This window comes from Rosa rugosa, chromosome 1 (genome assembly GCF_958449725.1).
Source record: "Rosa rugosa chromosome 1, drRosRugo1.1, whole genome shotgun sequence".
In the NCBI taxonomy this organism is placed as follows: domain Eukaryota; kingdom Viridiplantae; phylum Streptophyta; class Magnoliopsida; order Rosales; family Rosaceae; genus Rosa; species Rosa rugosa.
Window position 1 is genome coordinate 60,394,082 of NC_084820.1, and position 14,773 is coordinate 60,408,854.

Sequence of the window (14,773 nt, forward strand, 5' to 3'; positions counted from 1 at the left end):
GTTGTCGTCACAGGACACAAACTGCAACATGAGTGTGTTTCTTTTTTGGTGCAATTGGGGCAGAGATATCAATTACTATAAATATCATACAGAATTCGAAGGAGGTTTAAAAGATTTATGATAAAAAAAAATCCATTTTATTCTATGGAAATCAGGTCAGTAGAAATATATAAAGTTTTTAAAAATGCAAAAAGGTTTCCAACATTTCCAGATTAGAACGAGTTTCCAGCAACCATGATCAAACTTCCAACGTTACTGCGAGCATTCATCTTCCAATTCTAAACAGCATCAAGATTAAAAGACAGTTTAAGGATGCATAAACCATGTCTTAACTTCTATATTCAACAACACTACTCACGTGCAACACAAGCTAACCAAATCATTGTTATAGCAATTCATGAACTCTAGCATTTCAACACACCAAATTCCTGCAGCTGAACCGGATAGTAGGGATTACACTTGCTTCCTTGGTCGCTTTATATTGTGTTTCAAAGTGCAAAGACATAACGAAGAGTGCGCAAAACAAGATGCCAAGATGAAAAAAATAGATATATGAAAGGAGTAGACAAAGTATAACAAAGCATGACACACATTATTAGTAACACTACCTACAGAAGTTCAATCCCAACAGATGTGATTTCAATCAGATTAATGACTTGCTCTACAACAAGTCAATTCTGGCATAATTAGGCATCCAGATACTCCACAGATAATTGAATTAGAAGACACATGAGGAGCAGAAGGGGTTCGTCATATGTGATCTACCATACACTACAGATCATTGATCAAGAAGGCAGAATCAGCAGGGCCTTCAATATTAGGTGATGTTTGTTGCCACAGTTCTAGAACTTCTACGGCTTATCACCCTTTGTAGCCAGTGTAGCTTCACAAACACCTGGGTAGGAAGTGGGGTAAATGAATTGACATAGGTATAGGAGATGCAATAGCTTTACCGCGCAAGAAGGATAAGCACATCATATTGTCACAGAACATATAAATGCAATGATAATAGGCAACTTCAGTCTGTCTTATAAAATAGCTATAAAAAGAAAATTCCAAAGAATAGTTCAGCAGTAGTTCAAAAAGAAATAATCAAAGGGATTTTAACTATATGAGTTATTGGGAATGAATATTTTGTCTTATTAATATTAAATCAAAGTATTGATGAAGTTTACCATTCTTGTTGTACTTCCCATAGTAACAACCTACTAGCTAACCAACTTATGTCACAATTAAGAGTCCATGAATAGCACTTACCAAGCATTTCCTTATTCATATAGCCAGTCAGTTATGAAAAATAGTATATTTCTCCTTTCAAGCAAATGCTACTAAAATGACAACAAAATCCAATCGAGCTGAAAGTAATCTGACACACATCTTCACTGAAACAAAATGGTAGAGGAAAGGTCAAGACTATTGTGTTGATCACAGAAAAAAATTGCTGCAGAGGTTACAGGGACCTGGACTTTGTCTAAAATGGCTACAAACTTGACATATTCAGAGAAGTATTTTATCTGCAAGTACTACCAAAGATATATACATGCAGACAGAGTGGAGATATAACAATGATTCATACATGCAATAAGTGAGACAGAGATACCAATTGCATCAAAATGTCTTACAGAACTCAAAGAAGCTAATTTGAGAGATTCATGATAAAAATCCCTATTATACACAATAGAAATCAGGAATGAGAATTCAGCATGTTGGTTTCACAGGTGTCATCGGTTTACATAATCGGTTCCTGATTACTGATCATATCATCACCCATTAAATCAGGGATCTCACTCGGTGTCATCTCAAAAACCTCTTCAGCATCTTACAATGTTTGTTTCACACGCCACTGCCTGTTAGTGGGGAAACTAAGGTTTCTACATAAGTAGCTGTTTTAGACAGACAAGTATTAGTAACGTCCCTAAATGTCTTTTCCTTCGGATTGTGCAATATCAAGAAGCCTCTATCTTCTAAATCAATAAACACTTCGATCAAAGTTACACCATCACCAGAAATGCATAAAGGCTTCAAGCACTTACAATAATCTCCAGGCAGAACCTCCGGAGGGATTTTCATGACTTCATTCCAGGATTTCTCGACTCCATATTCCTTCATCACCCACATTCTAAAATCTAACCCAGCTCTGGTTGAGATGGGTCGACTGTATAAGGTTAAAGAATTACTAATATTTCCTACTCTTGCAACCAAATTACTTCTGGCAATAGGATTTGGACAATATGGGGATGCAATCTCATGAAATTTCTCCTCGGCTAAGTCAAATGACACTAACTTGGAAGCAATCACCCTATGATCCTCATCCCGTTCATCTAGTACCCAATGTAGAGCTTCGTTTACTAAACAGCCATGCCAAAGCACCCTAAAATTCTGGTTCAGGCTCTGAAGCTTCCTCCATGAACCCGTTTTTAGTGTATAAGCAACAACAACATATTCATAACTTGAAGTGGAAGAAAAACTACCCACTATTACCTTGTAATCATCAGTTGTGGAATCATAACCGAATCCATAAAACTTTGGGAGGTTCTTAATAGAAGGTTGCGGTAACACCTTGGATTCTCTAGTGCAAGGATTCCATAACATAATAACTGAAGTATTCCAATCAAGTAGTAGACATATCAAGCCATTGCATGAACCAATGATATCTATATAGTAAAATTCAAACGGCACATCAAGTATCGGAAAATCAAGCTCTCTGCTCAGAACAGGACCATCATCATGGCTTGAATACTTGAATAATGCTTCACAGTCCATTGATCGGAAAGTGGAGATCTCCTTAACAAAGAGAGAGTAGCTGTTGTTGGTTTTGGTGTTGATGCGGCTGAGGTGTCTTCTGATGAAATAAGGATCGGAGAACAAGGCCCGCCATGGTTTGCATACGCACCGGAAGCGGAGTAATGATTTGGCGGGTAGCCATGAGAGGATTTCGACGATGACAGAACCGAAATCAAGAGACTCGGAGCTAGGTCCGGTACCGGAGAGAACCAGTTGTTGCTGCTGTCGACTGAAGAGAGCGTCCGACATGCTAAGTTTGTGCCCGCTGCAGAGAAGGCTAAAGCATTTCTCAATTGAATATTTGAAAATGGGAATCGGAATAGTAGTAAGAACCTGCGAACTGTTTCACTGTTCTTACCTTTTATGGAAGGATATTTTTTTGTTGGTCTCAAAAAGGAACGGATGTTGGATATTGTTTTTCTAAATAAATTAGAAATTAAAAATAAAAATTAAGAAAAATGTTTTAGGGAATCGATATTTGGGAGAAAATTGCTGTGTATTCTCATTTATAATAGGGGTCTCTTTATATAGAGGATTACAATGCATAGAATCTGAATTGTACAAGGAAAAGTAATTATACAATGAATGAATATCTCTAAGATATTCTCCGAGATTATCTCTAATTAAAACCCTATTCCCACTAGGTCCAGTAACCTAGAGTTTGGGCTAAACATAAAATAAGGTTTTACTTGAACATTCCCCCTTGTGTCGCCCAAACGCGGTGCTTCTCTCGTTGCCTCGCTAAAAACCTTGCCGAGTAACAAAAACCCAGTGGGACAAAAATAACCTCGGTCGAATGGGAAAAAGAGCACAACACACCCTTCACGCTTCGAGACGAACATGTAGACATCTCCCCCTGATGTCTGCTCCTCCCCTTGATGACTACGATCATGGGAGTTCAGATCATTTCCGCAAGCCAATTCTTGCCACATGTTTCTCGAATGTGGATTTGGGCAATGACTTAGTAAACAAGTCTGCTACATTGTCCTCAGATCGAACCTGGTTTACTTTGATCTTGAGGAGCTTCTGTTGTTGCTGATTGAAGAAGAATTTGGGCGATATGTGCTTGGTGTAGTTGTCGCCTTTGATGTAACCTTGCTTCATTTGTTCAATACAAGCAACATTATCCTCATAAATGCTCGTTGTCTCATCTGTGGTAGATTTCAGACCACAATTACTTCGAACATGCGTAACTATGGATCGAAGCCATATACATTCACGAACTGCTTCGTGAAGAGCAATAATCTCTGCATGATTCGAAGATGTAGCAATTAAGGTCTGCTTTGTAGACCTCCAAGATATCGCGGTATTTCCCATGGTGAATACATAACCACTTTGTGAGCGACCTTTGTGTGCGTCAGAGAGGTACCCAGCATCAGCAAAACCTTCCAAAACACTTATATCATTTTGGGATGGGGAGAGGGAACGTAGTCTACCATGTGTGGCGTCCCTGGCACTTGATGGGTCCGAATCCATCGTCTATCTGTAGGGATAGAACAAGCCCATATCAATCGTACCACTTAGGTATCGAAAGATATCTTTAACACCAGTCCAATGGCGTCGTGTTGGCGCAGAGCTATATCTAGCTAGCAAGTTCACAGCGAATGAGATGTCTAGTCTTGTGCATTGTGCTAAGTACAATAATGCGCCTATTGCACTTAGGTAAGGCACTTCTGCCTCTAGCACTTCTTCATCGTCATCTTTTGGACGAAATGGATCCTTCTTTGGATCAAGACTACGGACGACCATTGGGGTGCTTGAAGGCTTAATCTTGTCAGTATTGAAACGCCTAAGCATCTTTTGGGTATAAGCTGATTGATGAATCAGGATACCATCTCTACGGTGCTCAAGTTTCAAACCAAGGCAAAACCGTCTTTTCCCAAGATCTTTCATCTCAAACTCGGATTTCAAGTGTTCAGTGGTTTCGCTTAACTCTTTAAGGGTGCCAATTATATTCATGTCGTCAACATAAACCGCTACTATTGCAAATACGGAACTTGTCCTTTTTATGAACACACATGGGCATAGTTTATTGTTGACATATCCCTTACCAATCAAGTAGTCACTTAGACGGTTATACCACATCCGTCCGGATTGTTTCAATCCATATAGTGAGCGTTTCAACCTTATAGCAAACGCGCTCCGTGGTTTAGAGCCACTTGATTTGGGTAACTGGAGTCCATCTGGAACCTTCATGTATGTCTCTGTATCTAGATCCCCATATAGATACGCAATAACCACATCCATAAGTTGCATGTTCAGTTTTTCGGAAACTACCAAACTGACAAGGTAGCAGAACGTAATGACGTCCATTACGGGAAAATAGGTCTCCTCGTAGTCGATTCCAGGGCGTTGTGAGAAGCCTTGTGCCACAAGGAGAGCTTTGTACCTTACAATCTCGTTTCTCTCATTACGCTTTCTAACGAATACCCATTTGTGACCAACTGGTTTGGTGTTGGGCGGAATTGGTACAACTTTGCCAAATACCTTTCTTTTCGCAAGAGAATCAAGTTCTGCCTGGATCACATCTTTCCATTTTGGCCAATCGGCTCTACGTTGGCATTCATCAACGGAGCGTGGTTCGATGTCATCAGTCTCAATAATCTCACGCGCTACGGAGTACGCGAATACATCATCAACGATGATGGAGCTTCTTTCCCACGTCCCATGTACACTAGTGTAATTTACAAAGATCTCTATGTTCTCAGGGATAGATTCTGACATTAAGGTGTCCCCCAATGATGTCTCTTAGACATAACCATAATCCGGAACATTCTCATGGGATGGATTTTGAGTATCGATGATCAAAAGATTTGTTTGTGCCTCATTCGCTCTCTTTCTAGGGCGAGTATCCTTCGAACCAACCGGTCTACCACGCTTCCTTGCGGGACTTGCGGCCATAGACGCCACATCATTACCATTCTAGGCAATGGCGCCATCTCCTGGTGTCACAGGAGTGGAGTTATGTCCAGTATTCGGGACATCGATCCCTGCAGGCACGTTTACAACAGGTATGTGTGATCTCGTCACTTTGGCAACATCAGAAAACGCATCAGGCAGAGTGTCTGCTACGTTCTGGAGCTCGATTATTCTTCGCACTTCAAGTTCGGACTGTGCGATACGGGGATCGAGATGAGACATAGTGGGAACAGACCACGACAATTCCTGTCATTCTAGTTGAACATCTATGTTCTTATCTCCCCCTAACGATGGGAAGACTGCCTCATCAAAGTGATAATCCACGAATCTAGCGGTGAAGAGATCGCATGTCAAGGGTTCAAGATAGCGGACGATAGTTGGAGATTCATAGCCAACATAGATGCTCATTCGTTGTTGTGTACCCATCTTAGTACGTTGTGCCGGCGTAATAGACACATAAATGACACACCCAAAAATGCGTAAGTGCGAGACATCAGGCTCGTACCCAGTCACTAGCTGTAACGCAGAGTAAGATTGGGTTGCAGTGGGTCATAGACGAATTAGTGTCGCTGCATGCAATATTGCATATCCCCAAGCAGAAACAAGGAGACTGATGCGCATAACCAATGTCCGTGCTATCATCTGTAGTCGTTTGATAGTGGCTTTTGCGAGACCATTTTGGGTATAAACATAGGGAACTGGATGCTCCACATCAATTCCTAGTGACATGCAATAGTCATTGAACGTTTTCGATGTAAACTCCCCAGCATTATCAAGTCGAATTGACTTAATGGGATGGTCAGGGTAGTGAGCCCGTAGACGGATAATTTGGGCGAGGAGTTTAGCATAAGCAGCATTTCGAGTGGACAACAGCGCGACATGTGACCAGCGTGTCGACTCATCAACCAATACCATAAAATACTTAAAAGGTCCGCATGATTGTTGAATTGGTCCATAGATATCCCCTTGGATTCTCTGTAAGAACAGAATGAGTATTTTGGGATCCTTTTGCGTAGGACGGTCTCGGTCTTAATTTCCCGAAGGACCAGGCTTTGCAAAATGAGCGAGGGGCCTTAGAAGCAACCAATGAGGATTTTGGTTGGGCTTGAGCGTCTGTAGCGCTATTAGAAGCAAAATGTGTGACTACATCACCCATCATAGAGTTGGAACATGGGGAGAAACATCCATGGCGTCATGGCCATGGTTGGCGCCATTTATGGCGTTGTCACAAGGGATGTGGGCTGCCCTATGGCGGCCCAAGACAGCTGCAGCGGCAGAGGCTGCGGTTGTTGCGATCTTGCTAAGTCCGGGAATCAATTTTCGATTCTGCTTCTTCTCACTCTGAAGAATAGATGTCCGTGTGAAGTCTTTAGTATACGGAGCATCATATCACGACCAGGATGTCCTAGTCGATCATGCCAAAGCCAGTATGTGTCAGAATCCAAGAGATCTTCTCTTATGACATTATTGGATTCAATTGGTCGAATTGTAGTGACATAAAGTCCACTAGATTGACACATAAGCTTCTCTAAGATGCGCTTCCGTCCGCAATCATTAGAGGTAAAGCAAATGAACTATTTTCCGTTCTCAGTATGCGTTTCCGCATGGAATACGTTGGCTCTTATATCTTTAAAGCTCAATAAGGTTTGATTTGCCTTAGGAGCGTAGAGAGCTTCTGCGACTTTAATCAAGGTGCCATTTGGCAATAGGAATTGGGCCATTCCATGTCCTTGAACCAAACCTGATGCCCCAGCCATCGTAATCACAGAGGAATATGTGGGCAACATCTCTAAGAATAATTGCCTATGGCGTAGAATGGTGTGCGTAGTCGCACTATCCGCAAGACATTGTAGTTCTCCATAATCCATTCCTTGGAAGAAAAGCTCGTAATTAAAAAAAAAAAAAAGAGTCATAAAGAAAAGAACTCAACTTTTATTAATAAGCCAAACAAAATTACATCATTGTTTCTTTGACCAAAGAAAATCTAATCCAATAAACTAGCTAATGCAAAACAATGGTAGTCCTCTAACTTCTTTCGGTAATTCCAATGCAAATGTGACCAGGTGAGTAGAGAGATGTCGGTGGAGCGAGGCTCACTTAAGTACCACTAATCTCAAAACCTTCCTAGACATCACGCTTACATTGAGTACGCCTACTTTGAAGAAAGACTAATATCATTGGCATCTACTACAAAAATAATATGGCAATTTCCTACATCTCTTGGAAAATAAAAGGACTTAATCAAAATCGCCAGTTTCTTGGCTCTTGAAGTCGTCCACCCTAAGAGCAACGTCATCCTCTTGATCTTCTTGCTCCATATAGTGCGCCTCCCTTGCTTCACGATACGCCTTGTATGCGTCTGCAACATTCTGGGATACTCTACATGCTTTGGCCCAATGTCCAGTTGATCCACATCAAAGACAAACATCATTATGGTCAGCCTCCCTTGATCGAGGCGCCTTTAGGGCGCAATTTGGACGACCATTGCCCTTGGTGGAGTCACCACCATGGTCGGAGGCTCCGCCTCTCTCTCTCTTCACACGTTGACCTCCACGGTTCCGTGCACGCCTCTCTTGGCGGTTTCCTTCCTCTTTGGGGCGAGTGTATGGACCAGAACGTCTAGAATTGTCTCTTTTCTTAGGGTTTCGCTCCTTGCGTCATCCTTTGGGGGCGCGACTATAGTTAGACTCTGGAATAGACTTGGTTCCCACGGGTCTAGCATTATAGTTCTTCACAAGGATATTGTCGTGCTTCCCAGCTACGTTCATGGCACCAATAAGCTCATGAAACCTTGTGATACGTCCTGCATTCACATCAATCCGATAATTCTTAGAAATCATCAGTGCAGAGACGGGGAAGGTAGAGAGAGTCTTCTCGATCAACATCGTATCAGTTATGGTTTTGCCACAAAGCTCCATCAAAGACTTGATATGAAGGGCTTCCGAGTTATAATCAATTACAGACTTGAAATCACATAAGCGGAGGCTATGCCATCTCACTTCTAAATCAGGAAGCAGGGAGTCACGAACGTTGCCAAATCGCTGCTTAAGTTCCACCCATAGTTTTCTGGGGTTTTCCTCGTTGAGGTATTCACTTTGGAGTGCGTCATTCATGTGCCTTGTCATGAGAATTATGGCTTTGGCTTCATTTGCCTCTCTCGTAGCTCTATTTGCTTCAAAAGCAGCAGCTTGTTGAGGAGTAAGCACGTCCTGACTTGGCACTTGGATGGTTTCCAGAAGTCTATCAGCCTTAAGATGTTGGCACACATCTCGGACCCACCTATGGTATCCTGGGCCAATTGTCTCCAGTGGAACAAAATTCAACTTGTTCAGGTTACTCATCCTGAAAAACAACACAAGATTAGGGTTAGTTTCGGAGCGAAGAAAGGCTACCACGAAAAACTATAAAATTTCTGAGCGTAATCGCTTCCAAGAAATTAGGGATTTCTGAGCGTTGTCGCTTCCAAGAAAATCCGATTCCAAGAGGGGTTTTAGATTAGATCGAAACAACGATGTATGTGGTCGATCGTTATCCTCTCAACAAACTCTAAGTTTGGAGGACTTTACAAGCTCCAAGCTTGGAGTGAGCACGAACCCCCACAGTTCGGCTTTTGGTCTCCCCTATGAAGAAGAAAGAGGGGTAAAAGAAGGGAGGTTTCAGGTCCCCGAGAAAATAAGAAAAAGAATGAAAAACTTCAAAAACGAGAACTTTTAGAAAAGTTTACCTTGAAAAATTATAGGAAATCTTGACCGGAAAAGTCGTTGAAGGTGGCCGGAAAAAAGGTCGCCGGAAAAGTGGCCGGAAGTAGGTGGCCGACGGTGGTGGCCAGAGCTAGCCTGGCCTGTGCGAGGTTGTTGTGGAGGCTATGCAGGAGCTGTGCGGGGGCTGTGCAGGGCTCGTGCAGGGGCTGTCGGTAGGTGTCTCAACAGATGTCGGCAGCAGGTGCGCAGGGTCTTGGCAAGTCTCGGCAGGGGCCTGTGCGGGGCTATCGGCAGGTCTCGACAGAGGCTTGTGCGGAGCTGTCGGCAGGTCTCGGCAGAGTAGGCACAGGGCAGGCACATGGCAAGACAGGGGCCGGTTCGGATTTTCCGACGGCCGGTTCAAGTCGATTCTGGCCGGTTCCGGTGGTTCCTCCGCCGGTTCTGGGCTCCTTGGGACTAGGGCTTCGATATGTAAAGCGGTGGATTCTGGAATATGAGGGCTACGAAATTAGGGTTTTCAGGGTTAGGGCTTCGTGCTGATAACGTGTTTTAGGGAATCGATATTTGGGTGCTGTGTATTCTCATTGATAATAGGGGCCTCTTTATATAGAGGATTACAATGCATAAAATCTGAATTGTACAAGGAAATGTAATCATACAATGAATGAATATCTCTAAGATATTCTCCGAGATTATCTCTAATTAAAACTCTATTACCACTAAGTCTAATAACCTAAAATAAGGTTTTACTTGAACAAAAAAAAAATTATACGAAAAAAATTTCTCAACTAAAGCCACACTAATCGAAATTGATTTGCATCACATTAAGCCGAACGTCACATTCGCACCCCATCTTGATTCACTCGTCGAACATCTAGATTCAATTGTCAATTGATCAAGATTTGTTAAATTATCTAAACACAATACGATTGAACAGAATTTATTCAAAAGAATTCTTAAGAAGGTGGATATCATAGAATGATAGTTTTCAACTTTTCAATTTGTGGAGTTGTACATAATATGTAATTAGCTTTTTTTTTTTGAGAATGTAATATGTAATTAGCTTTGAATCTGCTTCAGCCGAAACTTGATAGAAGCCTTTCTACATAACTTTTTGAAGGATTTCTTTCAAGGGATGATACAATGAAAGCAAATCAAAGCTCTGAGATATCTGACATAATGGAAACAGAATGGGGGAGGAAAGTTCGAACCTCTTATGCTTATCTCAGGACACAAACCGCAAGGCAATTTTTTTTTTTTGGGTGCAACTAGCTAGGGCAGAGATATCAATTACATCTGAATATCATACAGAACTCCGAAGGCGGTTTGAAAGATTTATGGTAAAAATTCCATTTGTTCAATGGACTTCAGGTTAGTAGACATATATAAACTTTATCAAAATGCAAACAGGTTTCCAACATTTCCAGAATAAGAACAAGTTTTCCAGTAACCATTATCAAACCATCAATATTAGTGCGAGCATTTATATTCAAACTCTAAAAAGAACCAAGATTAAAATACAGTTTAAGGATGCATAAACCATGTCTGACTTCTATATTCAACATCACTATTCACATGCAAGCACAAGATAACGGAATCGTTGTTATAGCAATTCATAAACTCTAGCATTTCAAATACACCAAATTGCTGCAGCTGAACCATATATGGTAGGATTACATTGAATATCTACTGGCTTCTTTGGTAGCTCTATATTGTATCCTAAAGTGTGAAAACAGAAGAAAGAGTGCAAAAAGAAGATGCCAAGATGCGAAAAATGGATATATGGAAGGAGGAGGTGTTTGAGCCCAAAAGTAATTTTGGCAAGATCCCTAGGGGATTTAGCGTAATGGGCCGATACCTGTGGCTCAAAAATAAGCCTACTTGGGTTTGGGTTACAGTTTCACATATTCCGAAATCCATAAGGAAAATGAGCCCTTATTGAAGTCAGGTAGAGGAGACTGAATAGGAAACGTCAATCAATAATCCTTCTATGGCAAGGAACAGTCGAAACCCTAGGTATAAATACCAGGTTTCAAGGACGAATTAGGGACAACTCTTCAATCAACTAATCACACAGATTATCAAAGCCTCTCCGGAGCAAACCTACCTGCAACCTAGTTGCAAACCAGCGAAGCAAGGGTAACGCCCTCGCAACCCAGCGAAGCTAAAGTCACGCTTTAGCAAACCCGTGCTTTCTCCAAACTTCCCAGTGATTGCTCTGCTCAACTTACAACGTTGAGTATCGATTCGGTGACGCGAAGAGATCACAACCAAAGCCCTTATCCGTAAGGCAAGAAGTCCTTTTCCGGAAGGCAGAGAAAAGAACCTTGTGACGAGGTTGGTGCTCTCCTCGTCCACATCGTTCGATCAAGAAGTCAGGTCAATGGACGCCCCGACGACTGCACCCCACGGTGCTAACACGCTCGCGCACTCAAAAGAGACAGTTTGTACCAGACTGGTTTTGGATCCAAACAGGAGGCAAAGTATAGCAAAAATGACACACGGTATTAGTAACTCTACAACTTAAGTTAGGTTCAATCCAAACAGTAATTACTACAATCAGACAAATGACTCACTCTACAACAAGTCAGTTCTGGCAAATTTGGGATCAAGTAACACCACAAATAACTGAATTAGAAGACACAGGGCAGAAGGGATTCGTCATTTGTGAGCTACCAGACACTGCAGATATTTGATCAAGAAGGCAGAATCAGCGAGGTGGTTTATTATTAGGTAATGTTTGATGCCCCAGTTCTAAAACTTTATGGCTTAACTCACTGTGTAGCCACTATAGCTTCACAAACACCAGGGTAGAAAGTGGGAAAAAAAATGAATTGACATAGGCATAGGAGACGCGACAGCTTTATCTTGCAAGAAGGATACGCACATCATCTTGTCACAGAACAAATAAATGCTATGATAATAGGCAACTGGTGTCTGTCTTGTAATATAGCTATAAACTTACGACATATAAAAAAGAAAATTCCAAAGAATAGTTCAGCAGTAGTTCAAAAGAAATAATCAAAGTGATTTTGACCATATGAGTTCTTGAGAATGAATATTTTGTCTTATAAATATTACATCAAAATACTAATGAAGTTTACCATGCTGCATTCCAAAAAATTATGCAGTTGAGCAGCATATCCCCAATGAGATGGAACATTCAAGTTTGCAGTAGCACTACCTGGGTGGTTAAAAGCATGAAAAATGAGCCCAACATAAACTGGCAGAGAAGGCATATGAAACCATTCATAACATTAGCTAATAATCACTTTACAACATAAGTTAGATTTAATTTACAAAGTACTAATCATTTTCACTTTTAAACTCAGATGGAATGAATCAAAAACAAAAGGTTAAGCAGGAGTTGAACCATCAATGTGGCGCGAGTGCGCGACTACCTCTAACTCGACCAATCATAGGATCAGAGATATTGAGTGAGCAGGGGAGAACGTAAATCTGACACATGACTTCAGCATCTCAAACAGGAGTGGAGCTAGTGAAATGAAGCGACGGGACTCGCTATGTTTGTCTCACACGCTTGCACCAATAGTACTGCCCAATGTTTTCAAATGCGAAAGCGAAGGCGAAGGCGACTTGTTAAAGCCTCGCAGGCGAGTGCCTCAAGGCGTTGAAGCGATCACCTTTCCCGAAAATATTATAATAATACATTATAATTATAGACAATATAAGAAAATATTTAAGTTAAAACAAAGGAAGAAATCCACAAAAATAATATATTTTCAAATATTCAAGTGTATCTGCAATTATCATGGTACTACTAGCAATATAAGTTCTATCAGTTCTATTGCTGATGTATAAAAACGTCTATATTGGTTACAAGAAACTTTAGTAAATTAATTCCAAATGACCTTGCTGGCTGAATAATACAGAATGATTATTAAATAGAAAGAAAAGGAGGTAAAATGAGGTTATAAAAGACGTCGTTTTGTTGCTTTAATTAATTGCCAAAGACGACGTCGTATAAAGGAGGTCGTTTAAAGCAATATACTTGAGCAATTAACTCAAACCCAAGTCGTGATGAAAGAAAAAAAAAGGGACCCACGACTTCACCTTCTTCCTTGCGCCCAGGCCGCATCACAGCTCGCCTTCTGCAAAAACAAGCGCCCCATCGCTTTTCCGTACGCTTTTCCAGTAGCGCGTCTTAGTTGGACCGGCAAGGCGATTTACCGTCGCCTCACACCGGAGCGCGCCCCGGGCTCGCCTCGGCATCGCCTTTGAAAACACACTACTGCCAATTAGTGGTGAAACTAAAGTTTCTACATGATTGTCGTCCAACAAAATCCTAAATGTCTTGTCCTTCGGATTATATATTGCCAACGGGCCAAGGATATCCAGAGACATCAAAACTTCACCATTCTCAGAAATTAATGTCCTGCATGCGTAATGTTCACCTAGAATCCCTGAAGGGATATATATGACTTCAGTCCAGGATTCCTTGACTCCATATTCCTTCATAACCCACATCTTAAACTCCCACCCAGCTCTGCTATACTTGGTTTGAATGTACAGGGTTAGGCAATTATTAAAAACTCCAACTCCAGCATGCAAATTATGAATGTCTACCAGATTGGGAGGATAGGGGAATGCAATCTCATGAAACTTCTCATCTGCTAGATCTAATGACAGTATTCTTGAAGGATAGACTATAAGCCGCTCATGCGGTTCATGTAGTACCCAATGTAGAGCTTCGTTAACTAAATACCCAATCCCAGACACCCTATACCTGGTCAGGCTTTGAAGCTTCCTCCACGAACCCGTTTTCAGTGTAAACACAACAGCAAATTTAGAACTAGAATCCCAACCACCCAGTATTACCTTGTAATCATCACTAGTGGAATCATAACCGAATCCGAAAAACTTGAGGTGTTGAGGAATAATAGGAGGTTGTGGTAATACCTGGGAGTCTCTAGTACAAGGGCTCCATATCATAATAGTAGTTGAAGGTAATTTATCTTCAAGTAGTAGACATATCAGGTCATTGCAAGTACCAACGATCCTTATATATTCAAATTCAAACGGTGGTAAATTCATTACCGGAAAATCAAGCTCTCTGCTCGGAATAGTACCGTCATCACTTAAAAGAGTTCAATAACGCTTGGTACTCTATGGATCCGAATTTCAAATCCTCCTTCACGAGTAGCTTGAAGCTGGGGTTGATTTTGGTGCGGGTGAGGTGCTTCTTGATGAAGTAAGACTCGGAGATCAGTGCGCGCCATGCCTTGCACACACACCGGAAACGGAGCAAAGATTTGACAGGTAGCCATGAGAGGATCTCGACGATGATAGCATCGAAGTCATCAAGAGACTCGGGGCGAGGTCCGGTGCCGGCCACTGGAGAGAGCGTC

At 41.6% G+C, this 14,773-nt stretch overlaps 2 protein-coding genes across 2 annotated transcripts; both read right to left on the reverse strand.

Annotated features, from left to right (window-relative positions):
• Positions 1–1,512: 1,512 nt before the first annotated feature.
• LOC133743518 (F-box/kelch-repeat protein At3g23880-like) lies at positions 1,513–3,127 on the reverse strand. Its single transcript, XM_062171493.1, has one exon. It carries the CDS (start codon positions 3,031–3,033, stop codon positions 1,834–1,836), a length of 1,200 nt encoding a protein of 399 aa, XP_062027477.1. The 5' UTR covers positions 3,034–3,127; the 3' UTR covers positions 1,513–1,833.
• Positions 3,128–13,502: 10,375 nt separating this feature from the next.
• LOC133731981 (F-box protein At4g22390-like) lies at positions 13,503–14,357 on the reverse strand. The gene has a single exon (XM_062159439.1). It carries the CDS (start codon positions 14,355–14,357, stop codon positions 13,503–13,505), a length of 855 nt encoding a protein of 284 aa, XP_062015423.1.
• Positions 14,358–14,773: the final 416 nt, after the last annotated feature.

Coding starts and splice junctions, on each gene's coding strand:
- LOC133743518 (XM_062171493.1), bottom strand. CDS start 3,033: ATGTCGGACGCTCTCTTCAGTCGACAGCAGCAACAACTGGTTCTCTCC.
- LOC133731981 (XM_062159439.1), bottom strand. CDS start 14,357: ATGATATGGAGCCCTTGTACTAGAGACTCCCAGGTATTACCACAACCT.